This window comes from Erinaceus europaeus, chromosome 1 (genome assembly GCF_950295315.1).
Source record: "Erinaceus europaeus chromosome 1, mEriEur2.1, whole genome shotgun sequence".
NCBI lineage: Eukaryota > Metazoa > Chordata > Mammalia > Eulipotyphla > Erinaceidae > Erinaceus > Erinaceus europaeus.
Window position 1 is genome coordinate 78,850,276 of NC_080162.1, and position 23,359 is coordinate 78,873,634.

A 23,359-nucleotide genomic window follows, 5' to 3' on the forward strand; every position below is an offset into this window, starting at 1 on the left:
GTTGGATAGGACAGAGAGAAATGGAGAGAGGAGGGGAAGACAGAGGGGGGGAGAGAAAGATAGACACCTGCAGATCTGCTTCACCGCTTGTGAAGCGACTCCCCTGCAGGTGGGGAGGCGGGGGCTCGAACTGGGATCCTTAGGCCAGTCCTTGCTCTTTGCACAACCAGCGCTTAACCTGCTGTGCTTCTGCCCGACTCCGTTGAATCCTGAATTTGTTAACCTCTATAATTTGTGATTTGACACAGTTATACAGAGCCTTTAAATGGTAGGTTTTGTCTAGTTCTTCATAACCAACTCCTTTGGGGAAAAGTTTGAAAGTGTACAGTTTTAGGTATTTTGGATGGAGAGTAATTATTTTTGTTTTATTTTCCAACTCAGGTATCCAGCTCACATAGAAGACATTGACTACAAAGAAGGAAAAGTGCTCATCCATTTCAAGCGTTGGAACCATCGTTATGATGAGTGGTTTTGCTGGGACAGTCCTTATTTACGACCTTTAGAGAAAATACAGTTGAGAAAAGAGGGCTTACAGGAAGAAGAGGGCTCTTCTGTGAGTAATAAATTTGGAAAGTTCTGTAATGTGCTGGGTCAACTATTTATGTTACAGCCTTTATATGTTCTGTGTGAAAGTCAGTAGCATCTGCAGACCAATTCTTATTTAGGTCTGTAGTTGCAACTCTAAGATCTACATGACATCTGGGGCTCTAGAGGAATCTCAGTTGATATGTTTGTATCATGTGATTGGTGTGACAGCTTCTAAACTTACTTGAGACTGCCTGATGGTAAACTAGAATCCCATCTGTCTTTTTTATAATTTTGTGTCTTTTAGATAATTTCTTAAGACAGTATGTTCATTTCCACACTGCTTTAAAGATTGTATTTATTGTGGTCCAAGAGATGGCACAGTAGATAAGTCATTAGACTTTCAAGCATGAGGTCCCTAGTTCAATCCCAAGGCAGCACATGTATCAGAGTGATGTCTGGTTCTTTTTCCCCTCTCCTATCTTTCTTATAAATAAATAAAATATTAAACATTTTTAAAATTTTTTATTAATAAGAGAGACAGAGAGAACCAAAACATCACATGCAGTGGCAGGTGTGGAACTTGGGACCTCATGCCAACAATTACAACTCTTTACACTGCACTGCCTCTCAAGCCACGTGAACTTTTTTATTTTACCTGAAATTTTATTAAGTAATCACTCTAGAGGCTGGTCAGTGATGTGCCTGGTTGGGTGCACATTACCTAATATGCAAGGGCCATGATTTAATTCTCTACTTCCCACCTGCAGGGGGAAAGCTCCATAATGAAACGATGCTTCTTTCTCCTTCCATCTCCCATTCTTCCATTCTCTTTTGAATTTCTCTCTATCCAAAAAAAAAAAAAGAATAATGCAGGCTCTGAGCCTCCGTGGCAACCCTGTCTGTCTCTCTCTCACACACACACACACACACACACACACACACACACACACACACACACACACACACACACAGTAATAATTTCATGTAGAGCACTAAGTTGGCCTCATATCAAGATCTTTCATAAGCTTTTGAAGAATGAGAATTGATGTATTATTTTCCTGTTTTCTTTTCCTTTCCTCCTTCTCTTCCTTTCCTCTTTTCCTTTCCTTACTGGAGTGCTGCTCAGCTAGGTTTATGATGATATTAGGGACGGAATCTGGGACTTTGAAGCCTCAGACAAGAAAGTCTTTTTGCATAACCATTATGCGATCTCCCTGTTACTCCTTTTTTCTAAATTCCATTAGAATGCCTAGCACTTTTACTGCCTTAGGAAGAATGAAGTATTCATTTTGAGTTATTTATTTTTTGCTGCCAGGGCTTCCATTTCTCCCAGTGAACTCTTTATTTTCAGAGTGATGGTAAGAGAGAGGGAGACAGAGAAGAAACCTATAGCACCACTCTACTGTTTGTGAAATTTTCCCTTTGCATAGTGCTCACAGAGGCTTGAACCTGGGTCTTTGCACATGGTAAAGTGTATGCTTTACTAGGTGAAGTCTCTCCCACTTTGATTTTGAGTTTTATTTTATTTTTTAGATTTTATTTATTTATTAATGAGAAAGATAGGAGAGAGAAAGAACCAGACATCAGTCTAGCACATGTGCTGCTAGGGATCAAACTCAGGACCTCATGCTTGAGAGTCTAAAGCCTTATCACAGCAACACCTCCCAGACCACGATTTTGAGTTTTTTTTTTTTCTTTTAGATTTTGAGTTTTTAAAAAATATTTATCCCATTTGTTGCCTTTGTTGTTTTATTGTTGTGGTTATTGTTGTTGCTATTGATGTCATCGTTGTTGGATAGGACAGAGAGAAATGGAGAGAGATGGGGGAAGACAGAGAGGGGAAAAAGATAGACACCTACAGACCTGCTTCACCGCTTGTGAAGAGACTCCCCTTCAGGTCGGGAGCCAGGGCTTAAACTGGGATTCTTATGCGGGTCCTTGCGCTTTGCACCATGTGAGCTTAGCCTGCTGCACTACTGCCCGACTCCCACATTTTGAGTTTTTTAAATAGGAATTTTGGGTTGGGGAGATTGTATAATTCTAGTGTAAAAGGTTTGCATGTGAGAAGTCTCAGGTTCAATTCCAGGCATAATATCAATAGCCAGGAGCTGAGCAGTGTTTTGATAAACAAGCAAATAGAAATTGAGAGATTTTTAGAAATCTTTTCCTTTGTGCTTTTTTAAAATTAAAATTTAATTTTTTTAATCACATAGAGGCAGAGAGAGAGAGAAGAGGAAGGGAGGGAGGGAGGGAGAGAGAGAGAGAACTGAGACCACAGCATTGAGGTTTCCTTCAGTATGGTGAGGATTGGTCTTGAACTTGGGCTGCATGCATGGCTAAGCAACACACTATCCAAGTCAGCTAATTTTCTCACCCTGTTCTCTGCATCTGATTCTGACTTGGATTTTGCTTTCCATTTTAACCCTGACCCAGGAACTTGAACTCTTGCTACCTTTACCCCCTCTCCTCTCCCCTTCCCCAATTTAATATTGTATACTATTGTTTGTTTGTTTGTTTATTTTTCCTTACTGGGGGAGTAATGGTTTACATTTGATAATAAAATACAATAGTTTGTATATGCATAACATTTCTCAGTTTTCCACATAACAGTACAACCCCCACTAGGTTCTCCCGCCATCATGTTCCAGGACCTGAACCCTACCCCCCACCCCAGAGTCTTTTACTTTAGTGCAATACTATTTATTTACTTACGTATGTATTTACATGTGAGAGAGAGAGCTTGAGCGAGCTCATAATAACATGAGGAGAAACCAGAGCATTACTCTGGTGCATGCAATGCCTGGGATTAGACTCAGGCTTGAGGGTACAACACTTTATCCACTATGTCACATCTGGGCCAACTTCCTCTTACGTTAATGATTATATATACCTTCAGGGTTATCGCTGAGGCTCAGTGCCTGCAGTACGAATCCACTGCTTCTGGATGCCTGCCTTTCCGTTTGGTTGTCATTGTTGTTGCTGCTGTTGTTGTTGGATAGGACAGAAACAACATGAGAGAGGAGAGGAAGAGAGGGGGAGAGAAAGATAGACACCTGTAGACCTGTTTCACTGTGAAGTAACTCTCCTGCATGTGGGGAGCGGGGACCAGTTCTCCCTTCCCTTCATGCCATGTGCACTTAACGAGCTGTGCCACCACCCGGCACTCCCCCCCCCCCTTTCCTTTTTCTACCAGGGTTATTTCTGGGCCTTGGTGCCTGCACTATGAATGAATCCACTGCTCCCATGAGCCAGCCAGCCAGCCAGCCAGCCAGCCAGCCAGCCAGCCTGCCTGCCTGCCTGCCTCCCTCCCTCCCTCCCCCCCCCCCTCTCTCTCTCCCTTCCTTTCTTTCTTTCTTTCTTTCTTTCTTTCTTTCTTTCTTTCTTTCTTTCTTTCTTTTCCTTCTATTTTTATTTGACAGGACAGAAACTGAGAGGGGAAGGGAAATAGAGAGGGGTGGAGAAAGGTAGACACCTGCAGCTTGCTTCATTACTCTGAAACATTCCCCCTGCAGGTGGGAATTGGGGGTTTGAACCCAGGTCCTTGTGCATTTAACTTTGTGCGCCACCCTCTGGCCCCTTGAATAAATAAATCTTAAAAAGTTTGGGTGGTGTTAAGTGCAATGATTACTGTTTTCCTTAAGATAAAATAGGCTTCCTCCTTCCATAACGGGCATGTTTCCTGATACTCCTGGATTTTTAGCCACAGTTTAGTGACAGATAGAATATCCTCAGTGTTGGGGGCCGGGCAGTAGCGCAGCAGGTTAAGTGTACATGGTGTGAAGCGCACGGACTGGCTCAAGGATCCTGGTTAGAGCTCCCAGCTCCCCACCTGCAGGGGGGTTGCTTCACAGGTGGTAAAGCAGGTCTGTAGGTGTCTTATCTTTTTCTCCCCATCTCTGTCTCCCCTTCTCTCTTGATTTCTCTCTGTTCTGCCCAATAATGACAGCAATAACAACAACAATGATTAAAAAAAAAAAGAATAAAAGGGAAAATAGCCTCAAGGAGCAGTGGATTCATAGTGCAGGGTCTGAGGCCCAGTAATAATCATGGAGGCAAAAAAAAAATAAGAATATCCTCAGTGCTGTGCCTTACCTCTTTACCTGCCTAGCTCTCCTGGGATTTTTTTTCCCTAGAAAGTGCTGTGTCTGACCTTTTACTTTTACTTCCAATGCTGAGTAACAGAAACATTTTTCTCTGTCCCAGTAGGCATCCTCCCCTTACCACTTTTGCCAGTTCCAGCCTTTTATTTTATTTTTGTAAATGAATTATGGTATAGTGTGTTTCCTATGAAATTGAATTGGTGACAGACTTTTTTATTTTATTTTTTTTTAATGTTTTCCAGGAATTTCAAATAAATGAGCAGGTCCTAGCGTGCTGGTCTGATTGTCGTTTTTACCCAGCCAAAGTCACTGCTGTTAATAAGGATGGTAAGGCATTTGAATTGTAATTGTGTTTACTCCTGTCTTTGGGGGGAGAGTGTGTGAAATAATAGAGTTTAAGAATACATTATCAGTATTTCTGTTCAAGCTAATGATTAGGAATTACAATAAGATTTCAAATGATCTGAAAATTGGCTTAAAAGGAAAAAGTTGATTCTTTACCTCCTGAAGTTCATGTTTTCTTTTTTTTTTTCCCCTAACACAATCATAGTTCCGCTGTTACTTTGTCAGTGTGCACATTGTTGCTGTCCATGAGCTCCTAATATAAATGATGAAGTAAACCCCTAATAGTACTTTATTTACTTGTGAATAGGCTAGACATAAACACTAATACATATTTCTGCTTCCTCTTCCTCTTCTTCCTTCCCTTTACCCTCCTCCCCCTCTTCCTCCTCTTTCCTCATTATCTTTTTTGAGCTGGGGCTTCATGCATGATTTCTCTGCTTCCATGCCAACTTTTTTATTTATACAGAGAGACAGAGAGGAGAGCTACCATGGCACTAGAACTTCCTCTCGTGCTACGGTACGCCAATGTAGTGCTAGGGCTCAATCTTGGGCTACATTCACGGCAAGACTTAATTCCCTAGTGAACTCTCTCTCTGGCCCCAAATACTTTTTTCTCTCTTTTATTTATGTTTTTATTATTTTTAAAATTATCTTTATTTATTGGATAGAGACAGCCAGAAATTGAGAGGAAGGGGGAGATAAGGAGAGAGACAGAGAGACACCTGCAGCCCTGCTTCATCACTTGTGAAGCTTTTCCCCTACAGGTGGGGGGACCAGGGGCTCGAACCTGTGTCCTTGTGTATTGTAACGTGCACTCAACCTGGTGTGCCACCACCTGACCTCCTTGTTTCCCTCTCTCCTCCCCTAGCCCCCTTTTCTTTTCCTTCCTTCCTTCCTTCCTTCCTTCCTTCCTTCCTTCCTTCCTTCCTTTCTTCCTTCATTTTGGGGGAGGTAGGTGGGCAGGGGGAGATGTCAGAACACTTGCTCAGCTTTGATATTATGAGGTAGTGCTTGCAATTGAATTTGCGTCCTCAGACATGTAGATTAGATTTTTAAATTTTATTTTTATTTTTATTTTTAAATTTATTTTTATTTTTATTTTTAAATTTTTATTTATAAATAGGAAACATTGACAAAAAACATGGGATAAGGGAGTTGGGTGATAGCACAGCAAGGACCGGCATAAGGATCCTGGTTCATCCCCCCTGTTCCCCACCTGCAGGGGAGTCGCTTCACAGGCAGTAAAGCAGGTCTGCAGGTGTCTGTCTCTCTCCCCTTCTCTTGTCTTCCCCTCCTCTTTCCATGTTTCTGTTTTGTCCAACAGCGATGACATCAACAATAATAACTACAACAACAATAAAAACAAGGGCAACAAAAAGGAAATAAATATTTAAAAAAAAACATAGCATAAGACGGGCACAAGTCTACACAATTCCCACCACCAGAATTCCATATCCCATCCCTTCCCTTGATAGCTTTCCTATTCTTTATCCCTCTAGGAGTATGGACCCAGAGTCATTATGGGGTACAGAATGTGGAAGGTCTGGCTTCTGTAATTGCTCCCCACTGAACATGGGCGTTGGCAGGTCGATACATATTCCCAGCCTGTCTCTCTCTTTCCCTAGTGGGGTGGGGTTTTGGGGAAGCAGGGCTCCAAGACACTGGTGAGGTTGTTTGCCTAGGGAAGTCTGGCTGGCATCGTGTTAGCATCTGGAACCTGGTGGCTGAAAAGAGAGTTAACATATAAAGGCAAACAAATTGTTGACTAAAATTAGTACTCTTAGCAGGCTGAGCTATCTTCCTGGTCCCCAATAGACATTTCTTTTTTTTTTTTCTTTTTTTTTTTAGACATTTCTTAAAATGTTCTTTATGAATGCAAGTTGTATCAGAATTGCTAGTTGAAATTAGTATGTTGAGGCTTAGAGCACTGAGTTGGGATGTCTTTGCAAGAGATTAGAACATGTAAGCAGTGACTTTAACCAAAAGGTAGTCATTTTGCTAGTGTAAGTGAAAAAGATTTATGAAGATGCGAGGAATAGTCAGTATCTTCACAGTCAGAGAAAATACCCTGTAACCCTGTCTCCCTCTCTTCCTCCCCCCATCTCTCACTCTCTTTTAATATTTTATTTATTAATCAATGAGAAAGATAGGAGGAGAGAAAGAACCAGACATCATTTTGGTACATGTGCTGCTGGAGATTGAACTCAGGACCTCATGATTGAGGGTCCAGTGCTTTATCTACTGCACCACCTCCTGGACCACCTTCTCTCTCTTTCTTTCTTTCTTTCTTTCTTTCTTTCGTCCTTTCTTTCTTTCCTTCCTTCTTTCTTTCTTTCTTTCTTTCTTTCTTTCTTTCTTTCTTTCTTTCGTCCTTTCTTTCTAAAATATTTATTTTGAATGAAAGAAACAAAGCTAGATCAACTGTGGCTTATGGTTGTGCTAGCGACTGAACCTGGGAGCTCAGAGCCTCAGGCATGAAAGCTATTTGCATAACCATAATGATGTCTCTTCAGCCCTCTTTATATCATTTTCTATCAAGTTGTTTACAGTATGTCCATTATCTTTACTAAATATATAGGGCAGTCAGGGATGTTGGTTCCACTATTAGGGGTTACAATTGGAAGAGATTGACTTATTTAAGTAAAATATTTATTCAGTACTCTGCTAAATGTTGAACTTTAGGCTGTCCAAGAACTTTTTATCTGAGAATGTGTTGAAATGGTCAAAAATGAACACGTGTGGATTTGTGGTGACACACTTGGTAAATTGCATGTTACTACATATGAAGTTCAAGCTCTGGTTCCTCATCTGTGGGGGGGGGGTCCAGGGGGGCGGGATGGGTGTGCTTCATATGTGGTGGAATACTTTGTAGGTGTCTCTTCTCTCCAACCCACCCCCATTAAAAAAAAAACTAGAGCATTTATCAGCTCTGGCTTTTATTGATGGTGGTGGTGGGGGGGTTGACTTTCAGAGCCTCAAGCTTAAGAGTCTCTTTGTGGGAATCCAGCGGTAGCGCAGCTGCTTAAGTACATGTGGTGCGAAGCAAGGACCAGTGTAAGGATCTTGGTTCGAGCCCCCAGCTCCCCACCTGCAGGAGAGTTGCTTCACAAGTGGTGAAGCAGGTCTGCAGGTGTCTATCTTTCTCTCCCCCTCTCTGTCTTCCTCTCCTCTCTCGATTTCACTCTGTCCTATCCAACGATGATGACAATAATAACTACAACAATAAAACAACAAGGGCAACAAAAGGGAATAAATAAATAAATATTAGAAAAAAGAAATCCTTTTCCTTACATACACACACACACACACACACAAAGATTCACTTTGCATAGCCTTTATGCTGTTTTTTGTTTTTTTATTACCAGAGCACTGCTCAACTCTGGTTTATGGTCATTCTGGGGATTGAACCTGGGACTTTTGGTGAAAGGCTTTTTGTATAACCATTATGCTATCTCCCCAGCCCTTAAATTTTTTAAAAAAGATTTTATTTATTTATTCATGAAGAATGATAGGTGGAGAGAGAGAAAGAACTAAATATAACTCTGGTGTGTGTGTGCTGCCTGGGATTGAATTTGGGACCTCATGCTTGAGAGTGCAATTCTTTATCCACTGTGTCACCTTCCAAACCCGTATAATTTTTTTAAAACTTTATTTAATTTGATAAGACAGAGAGAAATTGAGAGGGAAAGGGGATAGAGAGGGACACCTGCATCACTCTTTCACCATTTGTGAAGCTTTCTACCTGCATATGGATACCAGGGGCTTGAACCTGGGCCCTTTTGATTGGTAACATAACCATAACCAGTTGTACCACTGTCTAGCACTCATAATTTCTCTCTCTCTCTCTTTTATTTTTTAAATTTATCTATAAAAAGGAAACACTGACAAAACCATAGGATAAAAGGAGTAGAATTCCACACAGTTCCCACCACCAGAACTCTGTATCCCATCCCCTCCCCTGATAGTTTTCCTATTCTTTAACCCTCTGGGCGTATGTACCCAAGGCCATTGTGGGATGCAGAAGGTGGAAGGTCTGGCTGTAATTCTTTCCCGGATGAACATGGACGTTGATGATCGATCTCTCTCTCTCTCTCTCTCTCTCTCTCTCTCTCTTCTCACCAGAGCACTGCTCAGCTCTGGTTTATGGTGTTGGGGATTGAACCTGGGACTTTGGAGCCTCAGGCATGACAGTCTCTTTGCCATAACCATTGTGCTATCTACCCCCACCCTAATCAATCAATCTTCCCCCCCCACCCCCCCTGCCCCCCAGAGTTACCACTGGAAGTCATTCCAGCACTATGAATCCACCTCTCCTGGTGGCCTTTTTTTGTTTTTCTTGTTGTTTCTTATAGAACAGAGGATGAGAGAGGATGGGGAGATAGGGAGGGAAAGATAGACATCTACAAACCTGCTTCACTGCTCCTGAAGCGGACACCTTGAAGGTAAAGATAGGAAGCTTGAACCTGGGAGCTTGGTAATTTGTGCGCTTTACTGGGTGGCCTCCTAATTTCTCCATTACAGTACTATCCCTCTGCCTATCCTTTATATGACTGGTGTGGATTAACAAATGTATTAACTCTTGTTCCAAATGTAGGTTAGTTATCCTTAAAACAGAAATCTTGGGAGTTGGGCTGTAGCATAGTGGGTTAAGCACAGGTCACGCAAAGCGCAAGGACCGGCGTAAGCATCCTGGTTTGAGCCCTGACTCCCCACTTGTAGGGGAGTCTCTTCACAAGCAGTGAAGCAGGTCTGTAGGTGTTTATCTTTCTCTCCCTCACTCTGTCTTCCCCCATCTCTCTCCTTTTCTCTCTGTCCTATCCAACAACGACGACTACAACAATAAAAAACAAGGGCAACAAAAGGGAATTAAAAAAAAACACAAAAAAACAGAAATCATGGGGCTAGGAGATAGATCTTCAGAGACAGCACATACTTTGTCATGTGTGAGGACCCAGGTTTGAGTCCCTTAGGATCACAGGGGAGCATCATGCTTGGCATCAGGGCAAGTGATGGAAGTGGTACTGTGGTCTTTTGTTATTACCTTATCTCCCATTTTCTCTTTGTCTCTATTTGAAGTTTAAAAGGAAAAAAAAAAATTCTCTGGAGGCATTGGAATCATTTATACACAATGTTCTAGCAAGCAAAAAGGCAAAAGACCAAACAAAACAAAACAAAAAAAGAAAAAGAAAATTCATCAGTTTTGTTGTCTAATACTTCCAAAGCATTTTTGTATAATATAAGCAAGTACCTTGCCTCCAATTCAAAAGACTTTTTGGGTAGACTTTTTTTAAAACCTGTATTACTTGTACAAGTTTATATTTGTAATGAAACACATATTATTACTTTTTACATGTATCACATTAACTAAAAAAAAAAACTTTTTTTAAAGGAAAACTTGCTGCTAGAGAAGTGGCTGTGGGATTGATCCCCAAGACTGCTTATGCTGGAATGGGACTCTGAGCTTTCTGTGCTGAAATATTTCTTTTCTTAGAAAATCGATTTATGGGGCTGTGTAGTAGTGCAACTGGTTGAGCACACACATTAGACTGCACAGGAACTCAGATTCAACTCTTGTTCCCTCCCTGCAAGAGGAAAGTTTCATGAGAGTGAAACAGATTTATAAGTCAGTCTCTCTCCTTCTCTCCACCTTTCCCTCCTTCTCTGTCTCTCTCTCTCCCCCTTCCCTTTTCTCTCAGTTTATCTCTATCCAAATCAAATACATATATACACACATAGATTTATTAACATAAGAGAGATAAAGAAACCAGAAAATCTCTCTGGCACATGTGACAGAATCAAAGGTAGGATAACATGTTTTTAAGTCCATCTCCTGGAATGTAGTAAATATGTTTTTGAAGAGAAAAAAGAATACTTAGATCTTATTAGACTTTCATATCTTGAATAAAAGACATAGTTTCTCCTTTTTTTAGATAATACATTTAAAATTTTAAAATTTATTTTGATAGGACAAAGAAAAACTGGGAGTGGAGAGAAAGATAGGGAGAGAGAGGTACCTACAGCACTGCTTCACCACTTGAGAAGCTTCCCACCTGTAGATGGGGACTGGGGACTTGAACCTGGGTCCTTTTACATAGTAGTCTGCATACTAAACCAGGTATGCCATGGTGTGACCCCAGTTTTTACTTTATTTTATTTTAATGTGCTTCTACTGCTGAGCCACCACCACAACCTAAAGCGACATATTTTTTTCAGTGAATCATTTTTAATAATAAAACTTTGTATGACTTACACTTACTACTTTATTTTATTTTAATGAGAAACAGAGGAAAGGATACAAAGAGGGAAAGAGCAAGAGAGAGAGTAGACCACTTCTAAGCTCTGGTTTATGGGGATGCTTGGGATTGAACCTGGGTCTTCAAAGAAAGGCTTTCTTCATGAAAGCCTTTTACATAAGCATTATGCTATCTTCCCAACCTTAGTGTCTCATTTTTAAGATCAGCCTGCCTTCCTTCCTTCCTTCCTTCCTTCCTTCCCTTCCTTCTTTCCTTCTTTCTTCCTTTTTGTATTTACTAGGTTTTAAATCATGTGTACTGTTTTGGGGAACTGGTTTCTCTTTGGATCAAAGGAAAATTAGGGATAGTGACATGTATCTGTAGATAAAGGGAGTAGAAAAAAAAAGATTTTTCCTTTTGTTTTAGTGATTTTTCAGTAATGGCTTGGAGTATAGAAATAGGTTAAAGGAATTGAATGAGGAAGTGATAGTAAAGAGGCAGATTAAGAGAAAGAATTTTGAGAAGCCTTAGGATCTTTTTTTTTTTTTTTTTTCTCTTCCTGGGGCTTGGTGCTTGCACCATGAATCCACTGTTCCTGGAGGCTATTTTTTTTTAAATATTTTATTTTATTTATTTATTTACTCCCTTTTGTTGCCCTTGTTGTTTTATTGTTGTTGTCGTTGTTGTTGGATAGGACAGAGAGAAACGGAGAGAGGAGGGGAAGACAGAGAGGGGGAGAGAAAGATAGACACCTGCAAACCTGCTTCACCGCCTGTGAAGCGACTCCCCTGCAGGTGGGGAGCTGAGGTTTCCAACCGGAATCCTTAAGCCGGTCCTCGTGCTTTGCGCCACGTGCGCTTAACCTGCTGCGGTACTGCCCGACTCCCAAGGATCTATTTTATTTATTTATTTATTTATTTTAATTTAAAAAATTTTTAAAAAATATTTATTTACTCCCTTTTGTTGCCCTTGTTGTTTTATTGTTGTAGTTATTATTGTTGTTGTCGTTGTTGGATAGGACAGAGAGAAATGGAGAGAGGAGGGGAAGACAGAGAGGGGGAGAGAAAGATAGACACCTGCAGACCTGCTTCACCGCCTGTGAAGCGACTCCCCTGCAGGTGGGGAGCCGGGGGCTCGTACCGGGATCCTTACGCTGGTCCTTGTGCTTTGCGCCACGTGCGCTTAATCCACTGTGCTACCGCCCGACTCCCCCAAGGATCTATTTTATTAAAGATTGGGGAGGGATGCCTTGGAGAAGAGTTAGGCGTATGGGGCCTACCACTTGCTTCTACTATCTAGTGGGCGAGAGAAATGGCTCACTTGAATAGTGTCCTGCATTGCAATGTGTGCAACCATATTCAAGTCAGGGTCCCACCCCATTGAAGTCACTTTCAAAGCCAGCAACAAGCAGCTCCTGACAGCTTTCAACCTGTCGCTGTTGACTGGCTACAGAAGAAGGGCAAACGCTAGAAGAAGAAGAAGTACTGTGGTCTCCTTCACTTTCTCTCTGTCTCTGTTTGGGAAGGAAGGGAAAAAAATTAACTAAACAAACAAACAAAAAAACTTGTTCAAAGAGTGATGAGGTGCTACTGATGTAGAACTACTAAGAGGAGGCAGGGTGGGAGCAGGAAAGTATAGGTAAATCATGGTGATTGGGGAGGCACACTGCTTTTATACTTACTGGCCTTTAGGTGAGGATGGACCTAAAATCTTTGTTTTGTTTTAAAGATATATATATTTAACTTTTTAAAATTATCTTTATTTATTGGATAGAGACAGTCAGAAATCGAGAGGGAAGGGAAGGGTAGGGAGGGTGAGAGACAGATACCTGCAGCCCTGCTTCACCACTTGTGAAGCTTTCCCACTGCAGGTGGGGACTGGGGACTTGAACCTGGGTCCTTGCGCATTGTAACGTGTGCGCTCAACCAGGTGCGCTGCCACTCGTCCCCTAAAGATTTATATTAATGATAGACATTTATATTAATGAGAGAGGTGTGTGTATGTGGGGGCTGGTCATGCCAAGGGTTGAACCTGAAGCTGTTGTAGACTCAGACATGAAAATCTGGTCTGCTAGTGTTAACTGTTATATCTCCCTAGCCATTTTTTTTTTTGTTTGTTTTGTTTTGTTTTTAAATACCTCCAGGGTTAGCGCTGGGGCTTGGAGCCTGCACTGCGAATCCACAGCTCCTGATGACCATTTTTTCCTTTTTTCTTATTTTATTCAATCGACAGAAGTTGAGATCATGGGGTAGATTGAGAGGGAGAGAGAAAGACAGACACCTGCAGACCTATTTCACTGCTAGTGAAGCATCCCCGCTCTGGGGGCACTTTGCACTGTCTCTTGCATTTAATACTTAGATATGTATGCCACCCCCTTTTTAAAATATAGTGCAAATAAATTTTTTATTATGTAGCAGGCAAGATTATTTAAAGTCAATAAATTTCATGTAATGAATCACATCACATGATTCCTTCCACAGCCATCACCTCAGTTCACAAAAGATAATCTTCAGAATGCCCTGCTTTCAACTTTCAGAGTGTTTCTCTTCATTCTGGTTTTTGTTTCCACTCATAGTTGACAAGGTTTGTTGGCTTCTTGGTTTTAGAATGTTCTGTAGATACATCTGAAAACGACCTGAATTGCTAGTATCCAGCACCCTCAAAAAGGTATTTAGAGTTACTTTCAGGGTTGGTTGGACTTGTCTGCTGCTTAATTTAAGACATCCTCAAAATATGAGTAAAGATAAAGTATATTCATTCCTGAAGACAGCAGTACAGATGACTATGTCTCCCTAGTCTTTTAGCAAAATGTGAATTATTCCTTTCATATAAAATATTGAGCAGTCTTTCACATGAGAGAGATAAAAGTAGCTTAAGGCATGCATGTTCCAGGCTCTGCCATTTGAGTTATTTACTCCACCACTGAAATCTTTTGAAATAATACTTGAACGTCTAAAATTCATTCACCATAATTAATTAGGATATAAAGGTCATTAAAATTTTTAAAAAAATTTAATGTTTAAGGAGAGATACAAAGATAAATAGTCTACAAAGAACATTGCACTGCTCAGCTGGGGACTGAACCTGGGGCCTTATAATCTCAGGCATAAAAATCTTTTTGTATAACCATTATAATCTCTCCAGACCTATTACTTTTTTTTTTTTTTTCATGTAAAATAGAGATTCACATGAGAGTGATAGAAGCTAGGGCACCACTCCAATATATGTGACACTAGAGATAGAGCTGGGACTCTCACGCATGCAAATCTTGTACTCTGCTGGCTGAACTATTTCCCTGACGGCAGTTAATTAGGGTTTTTAAATAGGAACTACCAGAACTCTATGATTTGTTTTTAAATACTCTTTCTGGTCTGAGGAATTGGCCAAGTATCCAAACATCTTGAAGTCAGTAGAACTCCTTGGGAATTGGACTAATGCCTGTGCCCTCTCTGTTTTATTTTAAAAAAAAAAAAAGTGGTCTGGGACGTGGCACAGTGGATAAAGCATTGGACTCTTAAGCATGAGGTCTTGAGTTCAATCCCTGGCAGCACATTTACCAGAGTGATGTCTGGCTCTTTCTCTCTTCTCCTATGTTTCGCATTAATAAATAAATAAATAAATAAATAAATACATGGGTAAAATCTTAAGAAAAAAAATATAGGCCTGGGGGTAACTTGACAGTGGAATGTGAGATTTTGACTTCCATTTCCAGCATTGCTTTAAAAGAAAACTCTTCAGCTCAGTTTACTGTTCTCTGCAGCTAAAATAGGGAGGGAAGTATTGAGGTAATAATTGTTTCTAGGACAGTCATTTGAAGACATATTTATTTTTATGAGAGAGATATATTTGGTACTGTGGTGGTGTCAGGGATTGAACCTGTGATCTCTGGGACCTTCGGCATGAAATCCTGTGCTCTTAACCTGTTGAACTATCTCCCTAGACCCAAAACTTGCCCCCTGTGTCAATTTTTGGTCTGAACTCCTTTATTATGCTTACTAGTTTTTGTTTGTTTGCCACTGCCAAGACTTACTGTATTGGGCCTACTTTTTCAGATCAAGAGTGAGAGAGAAAGGTATCATAGCTGAGACCTCCCCAATTGTTATGGGCCAGGCTCAAACCAGGCTCAAAGCTGGGTTGAGGGCATGACAGAATAGGTTCACTATCCATATGAGCTATCTTATCTGCCTGCTTTACTAGGTTTTAAAACTCACTGGTAAGGGGAGAAGAAGTAAATGGGAGAGGGGGAAATCCTGAAATGTAGTAAAACTGACTGGATGAACTGTGAAAGAAAGCTGGCTTTTGTGGGAATTCACTTTTGAGCCTATTTTTGTTAAGAGATGAGTGTTAGGTGCTGCTTTTCGCTTAGATTTTACAAACTGTGGGAGCTGGTCAGCAGTTTCTAATACTTTATGATTGATTCTAGTACTTACAGGATTGAAAGGCACCATGCTGGATCCTCTTTTCACCCTTTCCCTGGCATTATCTGCCCTGCCTCAGTTTCATCTGTAACAAGGATCACCACAGCTTAATGGCATTGTGGGGAATAGCTCTACTGACAAACTGCTTCTTTAGTTTCCTGTAAGAGTCATTTTGTCTTGGTGCTGCTAGGAGGAGGTAAGCTTTGTAGATTTATCTTCAGAAGGCTTGCTCTGATTTTCTTATAATTGTTAATGTTCTTTGGTGGTTTGTTCAGACTGAGCATTGACTGAGTGGGCCAATTGGGTGTGGTCATTAGCCCGAGTGGCAAACAGTGGTTGTTAGCATTAGGAGTGTGACATGATTGAGTTATGACTAAATAGCAATATATATATGACTCCTAGGCTTAAATTTTTGTTCAGCTAGAGGGACAGAGAAAAAGTTTCCTTGATACTGCTATGGTTACTGTGCTATGTGGTACTGGGGCTTGAACCTGGACTTAAAGCACTAACTACCTGGTGGGCTATCTCTCTGGCCCAACTATGTAGTTTTTACCCCCCTTCTTTCCAATTTCAGTTGGGGTGGGGGTGGGGTTGATCAAATATACGATCAGTTACAGCATGAAAAAAGTAAAGGAAAATCATTGTTTCAGTCAGAGTCTAGAAATAAGAGCACAACACCACTCCACTGTTTATGGAGTTTTTACCTGGTTCCTTACACAGTGCTCCTGTGTGATTCTGGTGGGTCAAACCTGGGTCCTTCCCTGTGGGAAGTATGTACTGTATCATGTGAGCAATCTTAACGACCTTAACTTTATAGTTTTTTGAGGGAATTATTTACCACTTGGAAACTGACAATGCAATGCAATTTATTTAACCCTTTTATCTGAAATGGTCTTTTGGAACTGCCAATTTAGGATAATTTAGTGAGCCTTGTTAGACTTCTGTCTGTAGAAATAAAAGGTGTGACTCTGTGGCCTGGGAGATGGCTTAATGGCTTGAGTGTTGAATGTAGGACCATGAAGTTTCTGACTTCAGGTCCTAGCATCACATGTGTTAGAGTGATGCTCCATTTTTTTTTTCTTCTCTTTCTAGTTAAAATAAATAAGTAAATAAACAAATAAATACATCTTTAAAAAGTGAAATTATGCTTTCATAGAATCTTTGTTTAGGGGAGTCGGGCAGTAGCGCAGCAGGTTAAGCACAGGTGGTGCAAAGCGCAAGGACCAGCATAAGGATCCAGGTTTGAACCCCTGGCTCCCCACCTGCAGGTGAGTTGCTTCACAGATGGTGAAGCAGGTCTGCAGGTATCTATCTTTCTCTCTCCCTCTCTGTTTTCCCCTCTTGTCTCCATTTCTCTCTGTCCTATCCAATAACAACAACATCAATAACAAGAACAATAACTACAACAATAAAATAACAAGGGCAACAAAAAGGAATAATAATAAAAAAAGAATCTTTGTTTAAAGACCAACTCTGGTGAGTTGAGCTCTTTGGTGTAGATACTCAGCTTTCTTTTCTTATAGCAGGGGTGGCAGAACTTGTCTATCAGAGACTTATACCTCTAGTCTGGAGCACAATATTCTGCAAGTAATTTTCTCTGGGGAAAACTGAAAGTAAATGAAATGCATAACAAGATAATTAAGTGTTCTTTCCTATTGGTCTGTGGTTCCTTAACATGGGTGAACAGGCAAATAGAGGTATTAAAGCTGTACTTCATGTATTCATTTGTTTTTTTTCTGGCATTGGACCTTTTTAAAATTTTTTTGGGGGGGATACAGTTTCTTTTCTTTATTTTTTTTAAACCTGCTTTACTTTTTTTTTTTTTTTCCTTTCCTTTTTTTGCTTCCAGGGTTGTTGCTGGGGCTTGGTACCTGCACTATGAAAAAATAACCTGCTTCTGGAGGCTATTTTTTTCCCCTTTTTGTTGCCCTTGTTGTTTAGGTATTGGGCCTTCTATTTTGCATGGTTCCATTGTTCCTGGCTGACTCTTTCCTCCCTCCCACTTTCAATTATAGTTGGAAGAGAGAATCAGAGAGGAAAGACAGCGCAGCACTCTTTACTGTTAATGAAGCTTCCCTAGGACTCTCCGTGGTGCTTCTGTGTGAGCCACCTCTGACTATTTTTATTTATTTATTTTTTTCTGACTACTTCCCTTTTCTGATAGAGACAGAGAGAAATAGAAAAGGAGAAAGAGATGGAGAGAGAAAGAGAGACACTTGCTCCATAGCTCATGTTTCTCTCCTGTAGGAGTAGGGACTTGAACCCAAGTTCTCTCACATGGTAATGTGTGCTCTATCATGTGTGTCACCACCTGCCCCTCTCACACATATTTTTAAATTAATTATTTATTATTGGATAGAAACAGAGATATTGGGGAAGAGATAGAGAGGGAAAGAGACAGAGAGACCTGCAGTCCTGCCTCACCACTCATGAAGTTTTCCCCCTGAAGGTGGGGACTAGGGGCTTGAACCTAGGCCCTTGTGCACTGTAATATGCATACTTAGCCAGGTGAGCCACTGCCTAGTCCCTACATACATATTCTTAATTATGCCTAATCTCTTTTGACCAGTGCCATTAAAGCAGGAAATTCTATTGAAACGGTCTTATTTTAGACTCTGACTGAAGCAATGATTATTTCCTTTTTTGCTTTCTTCATGCTATAATTTATCGTACACTTGATATGTTAGAATATTTATTCCTGCATATCTAAGTGCTAGCTGGTTCTTCTATCAAAGTGGAACCAATGCTTCTTCCCTTTTCTTTACAGTGGAACTAGGGGTGAACACGTGTACTATTTTACTACTTGGAACCACTTTTTTTAAATTCTTTTTTTAATTGATTTTTTAAAAATTAATTTTATTTTTGAGAGAGATACAGAGAGACACACACACAGAAACACCAGAGCACTGCTCAGCTCTGGCTTATGGTGGTGTGGGGGATTGAACCTGGGACTTAGGAGCCTCAGGCATGAGAGTCTGTTTGTATAACCATTATGCTGTCTCCTCCGCCTCTGAATCACTTAAAAAAATTAATAGTTTACCAGAGCACTGTTCAGCTCTGGCTTACGGTAGAGTGTGGGGTTAAACCTCAGACCTCAGAGTCTCAGGTATGATGACAGTCTCTTTGAATATTATATCATCTCTCCCACCCTTGAATCACTTTTTTTCAGTCAGAGAGAGAGGCAAAGAGAAACAGATGGGAAACACCACTGCACTGAAGGTTCCTTTGTTGCCATAGCACCTCCCATATAATGTTAGACCTTGAATCTGGGTTATACACCTGGAGTGCAGACACTCTTTAAAGTGATTTCTGTGGATTGGGGATACCTAAATGGTAGAGTTCATGTCTTTGCAGGTAGGGGGTCTTGGGTTCCACCCCTGTACTATTGAAAAAAAATCAACTTACTGCATCCTAATAGAACTGCTATCCATCCCTTGCTTTGTGACAGACCTTGTATTATCAATATCCATATGCACTTTAATTCAGTTTTCATACATACATGAAAATTTGGTGGTCCGGGAGGTGGCGCAGTGGATAAAGCATTGGACTCTCAAGTATGAGGTCCTGAGTTTGATTCCCGGCAGCACATGTACCAGAGTAATGTCTAGTTCTTTCTCATTAATAAATAAATAAATAAAAAGTTGTTGCTAGCATGGTTCAGTCAGCTTAGTACAGCAAATTTCATGAATTAAAAAAAAAATATTCCCTTTTGTTGCCCGTGTTGTTTTATTGTTGTAGTTATTGATGTCACTGTTGTTGGATAGGACAGAGAGAAATGGAGAGAGGGGGAGAGAAAGATAGACACCTGGGAGTCGGGCTGTAGCATAGCAGGTTAAGCGCAGGTGGCGCAAAGCACAAGGACCGGCATAAGGATCCCGGTTCAAGCCCCCAGCTCCCTGCCTGCAGGGGAGTCGCATCACAAGCGGTGAAGCAGGTCTGCAGGTGTCTATCTTTCTCTCCCCCTCTCTGTCTTCCCCTCCTCTCTCCATTTCTCTCTATCCTATCCAACAACACTGACATCAATGGTGACTACAACAATAAAACAGCAAGGGCAACAAAAGGGAATAAATAAATAAATAATAATAATAATAAAAAGAAAGATAGACACCTGCAGACCTACTTCACCACTTGTGAAGTGACTCCGCTGCAGGTGGGGAGTGGGCGGGCTCGAACTGGGATCCTTGTGCTGGTCCTTGCACTTCATGCCACCTGCACTTAACCCACTGCTCTACCACCCACATGAATTTTTTGGTTCCCTAGTGCATGTAATTAATGGTCAAGTTTACACTGTACTGTCATCTGTTAGATATTTTATTATTATTAAAAATACTTTTACTTCTTTGTTTTGGATAGAGACAGGGAGAAATTGAGAGATGAAGTAGAGAGACATACTTGCAGCTTTATTTCACCACTTGTGAAACTTCCCCCCCTGTAGATGGTGACTTGGGCCTTGAATGAGGGCCCTTGCATAGTATAATGTGTGTGCTCAACCAGGTGCATCACCACCTGACCCCAGTTTTTTAATTTTAATTAAAAAACTTTTTTTTTTAATTAACGAGAATGAAGAGAGAGAGAGGGAGAGAGAAAGAGAGAGAATGAGAACACGTGTTTTGGCACGTGATGCTGGGGGACCTCATGTTTGAGAGTCCAGTACCTTATCCACTATGCACCTCTTGGGCTGCTGTATTATGCCTTTCTCCTCTTTCTTCTCCCATCTCCTCCTCCTCTTACTCCTTCTCCTCTTTCTTGTCTTCTTCCTGTCCCTTATCTCCTCCTCCCCCTTCCTCCTCTTCCTTCTTCTTTTTCATCTTATTCTTTGCTGGGAATTTACTGCTTTGGGTTGAGTTTTTTTTTTTTTAATATTTATTTTATTTATTTATTCCCTTTTGTTGTCCTTGTTGTTTTATTGTTGTAGTTATTATTGTTGTTGTTGTTGTTGGATAGGGCAGAGAGAAATGGAGAGAGGAGGGGAAGACAGAGAGGAGGAGCGAAAGATAGACACCTGCAGACCTGCTTCACCGCCTGTGAAGCGACTCCCCTGCAGGTGGGGAGCCGGGTTCGAACCAGGATCCTTATGCTGGTCCTTGTGCTTTGCGCCACCTGCGCTTAACCCACTGCGCTACAGCCCGACTCCCAGGTTGAGTTTTTAGATAGACCACAGCCTTTGTGACAGAGACCAGGCTCAAACGTGGCTTGAGCACATGACAAACTTATATTATCCAGGTGAGCTTCTTTACCAGCCCAGTAGCATTATGTCTTAAGAAAAAGCACATACTTTAATATTACTAAATATTTTTGTCCAGAGCTATTTTATTATTTGTTATTATATATGATTATGAAAATATATTCATATTAATAATATAATAATTTCCAGAGCACTGCTCAGCTCTGGCTTATGAGGGTGCTGGGGATTAAACTTGGGACCTCTGGTGCCTCAGGAATGAAAGTTTTTTTTCTTTTTCTTTTTGCATAACCACTGTGGAAAAACACATACTTTAAATATGATACAAAGACTTGCCTATTACGTACTGTTGGAAAATGGCACAAATAGACTTGCTCAACACAGGATTGCCACAAACCTTTAGTTTTTGATGAATGCAAAATACAATAAAATGAGGCATGTCTGACTAGGTTTGAGTTGTTTGCACATTTAATCTTGGCTTCAGCTGGGTAAATGATTCAACAGCTAGAGTAATTGACTTGTATGCTGGAGACTCCTGGTTCAATCCCAGGTGCTGCTTTTTACTATAATGTAGCATTGTGACTTCTCTTTCTCATGTGAAACTCTCTCATATGTAATAAGTAAGACAAATCTATACACCCTTTAAGGTTTCAGGGCAGGGGAAATAGGATAATAGTTATGCAAAGGCTTTCATGCCTGCATCTGTGAGGTCTTGGGTTCAATCCTTTCTACCACCAAAAGGTGCTCAGGTCTCTTTTTATCTCTCTTTCCCCTCTCATTAAAATAAATAAACACTGGAAAATAAGCCCACAAAACTCCCAAATATTTAAAGTTTCATAGTATTTGGTATTTAAGATTTCATAGGTTATTAAATCTCCCATCTCTTACACTCATGTCCATGTTTGTCATGTTTTAGAGTTCTATAACATTGCTTACCAACAATCCTTCTTTCCTCATTGCAACACTATCACAGTAGAAGCAGAAATAAGAATATGCTAATCAATTACTGAACTACTTTATATAATATCATGTTTTCATTATTATGTGTAGAATTATGCTTTCATCCTTGGGCTTCCTTTGGTATAGCTTGTCATCTAATTGCTTGTTTTAATCAACCAAGTATAACTGTATATTTTTAGGTCTATCTTGTTTGCTAGATACTTTATTTCTGTTTTAAAAGACTGTGTTTTTTCTACAATCCTTTTCTTCTTCTTCTTCTTCTTCTTCTTTTTTTTTTTTTTTTTTGTAACTAACAAGAATCTAGATCAGTAGCTAACCACTAATTGTCTACACTGGCTTTTAGGTTTTGGTGTGTACTTCAGTTACCTGAAGGGTGATAAAACTGTACATTTGTGTCCTGTACCCAGAACTTTTGATTCATTGTATCAGAAATGGGGCTGTTGACTTTCTTTCTGAAAAGTTTCTGGGCCTCTCTGATGCTGCTAGTCTGGGAATCATACTCACTGGTTCTCCCTGAATGGGTACTTTGTGAGAGAGAAGTAGATGTGAGATGTGGCGCCTGGCTTTGGGGAGCATACCTTCAATTTGAGATCTTCCTTCTATCTGATGATAAGTTTAGTTTGAAGCTCTGCAGACTAGGTGCAAAATAATTGAGAAGGGAGAAGGAATCTCTAGCAGTTGACATTTGCAGAACTATTTGAGTGGAACATTCGAACTGGGTACTTAGGGATCAATGAGTAACATATTCCAGGCAAGTAAACACTTAGATAAAGGTGTAGAGCAGAAGTGGGGAACCTTTTATCTGCCATGGGCCATTTGAATATTTTATTTTACTTTTGTTTATTTTTTTATTGCTGTCAAGGTTATCACTGGGGCTTGGTGCCTGCAGTGTGAATCCATGATTCCCATGGGGCATTTTTTCCTTTTCTCTTCTTCCCTCCCTCCTTCCCTCCCTCCCTTCCTTTCTTTTTTCCTTCCTTCCTTCCTTCCTTCCTTCCTTCCTTCCTTCCTTCCTTCCTTCCTTCCTTCCTTCTTTCCTTTCTCTCTCTCTCTCTTGATTTTATTTGATAGGACTGAGAGAAATTGAGAGAGAAGGGGAAAATAGGGAGAGAGAACACCTGTAGACCTGCTTCACTGCTGTCTGTTGGTGGGGAGTGGGGGTAGGAATCTTGATCTTTTCACATGGTAGTGTATGCATTCAGCTGGGTGTACCACTGCCCAGCTCCTTATTTTGATGTTAAAACATCATTCTTGGGCCATATAAAATTTTCAACTTAAAAGTTTACAGTTGGATAGTATGCTACACTGCCATGTGTGAAACCCAGGTTCAATCAAGCTTAGTCCCCATTAGTATTGTAGGAAGCATAGGCACTTATGGTTTATCTCTGTCTCTCATCTAAAAAAAAAATTTTTTTTTGGTGTGCGGGTTTTTTGGATTTTGAGTCTTGCCTTTGGCTGCCTTGGCAGGGCCAGACCAAATGATTTCTAGGTCCCATAGGACAGATATCCCCCACCCCCAGTGTATATGACACAAGACAACTTCAGTGAGTTGCAAGTAGCTAGTTACTATGAGTTTGGTGGATATTGTATATT

General features: G+C 40.6%; 1 protein-coding gene across 3 annotated transcripts in view; it reads left to right on the forward strand.

The window, feature by feature from the left end:
- PHF20 (PHD finger protein 20) overlaps positions 1 to 23,359 on the forward strand; it is a 121,369-nt gene that overhangs the window by 42,778 nt on the left and 55,232 nt on the right. For all 3 annotated transcript variants that reach the window (XM_060189222.1, XM_060189231.1, XM_060189241.1), the window contains exons 3-4: positions 382 to 553; positions 4,871 to 4,955. In XM_060189222.1, the coding sequence (XP_060045205.1) occupies positions 382 to 553; positions 4,871 to 4,955 (257 nt within the window). The remainder of the gene's footprint in view (positions 1 to 381; positions 554 to 4,870; positions 4,956 to 23,359) is intronic.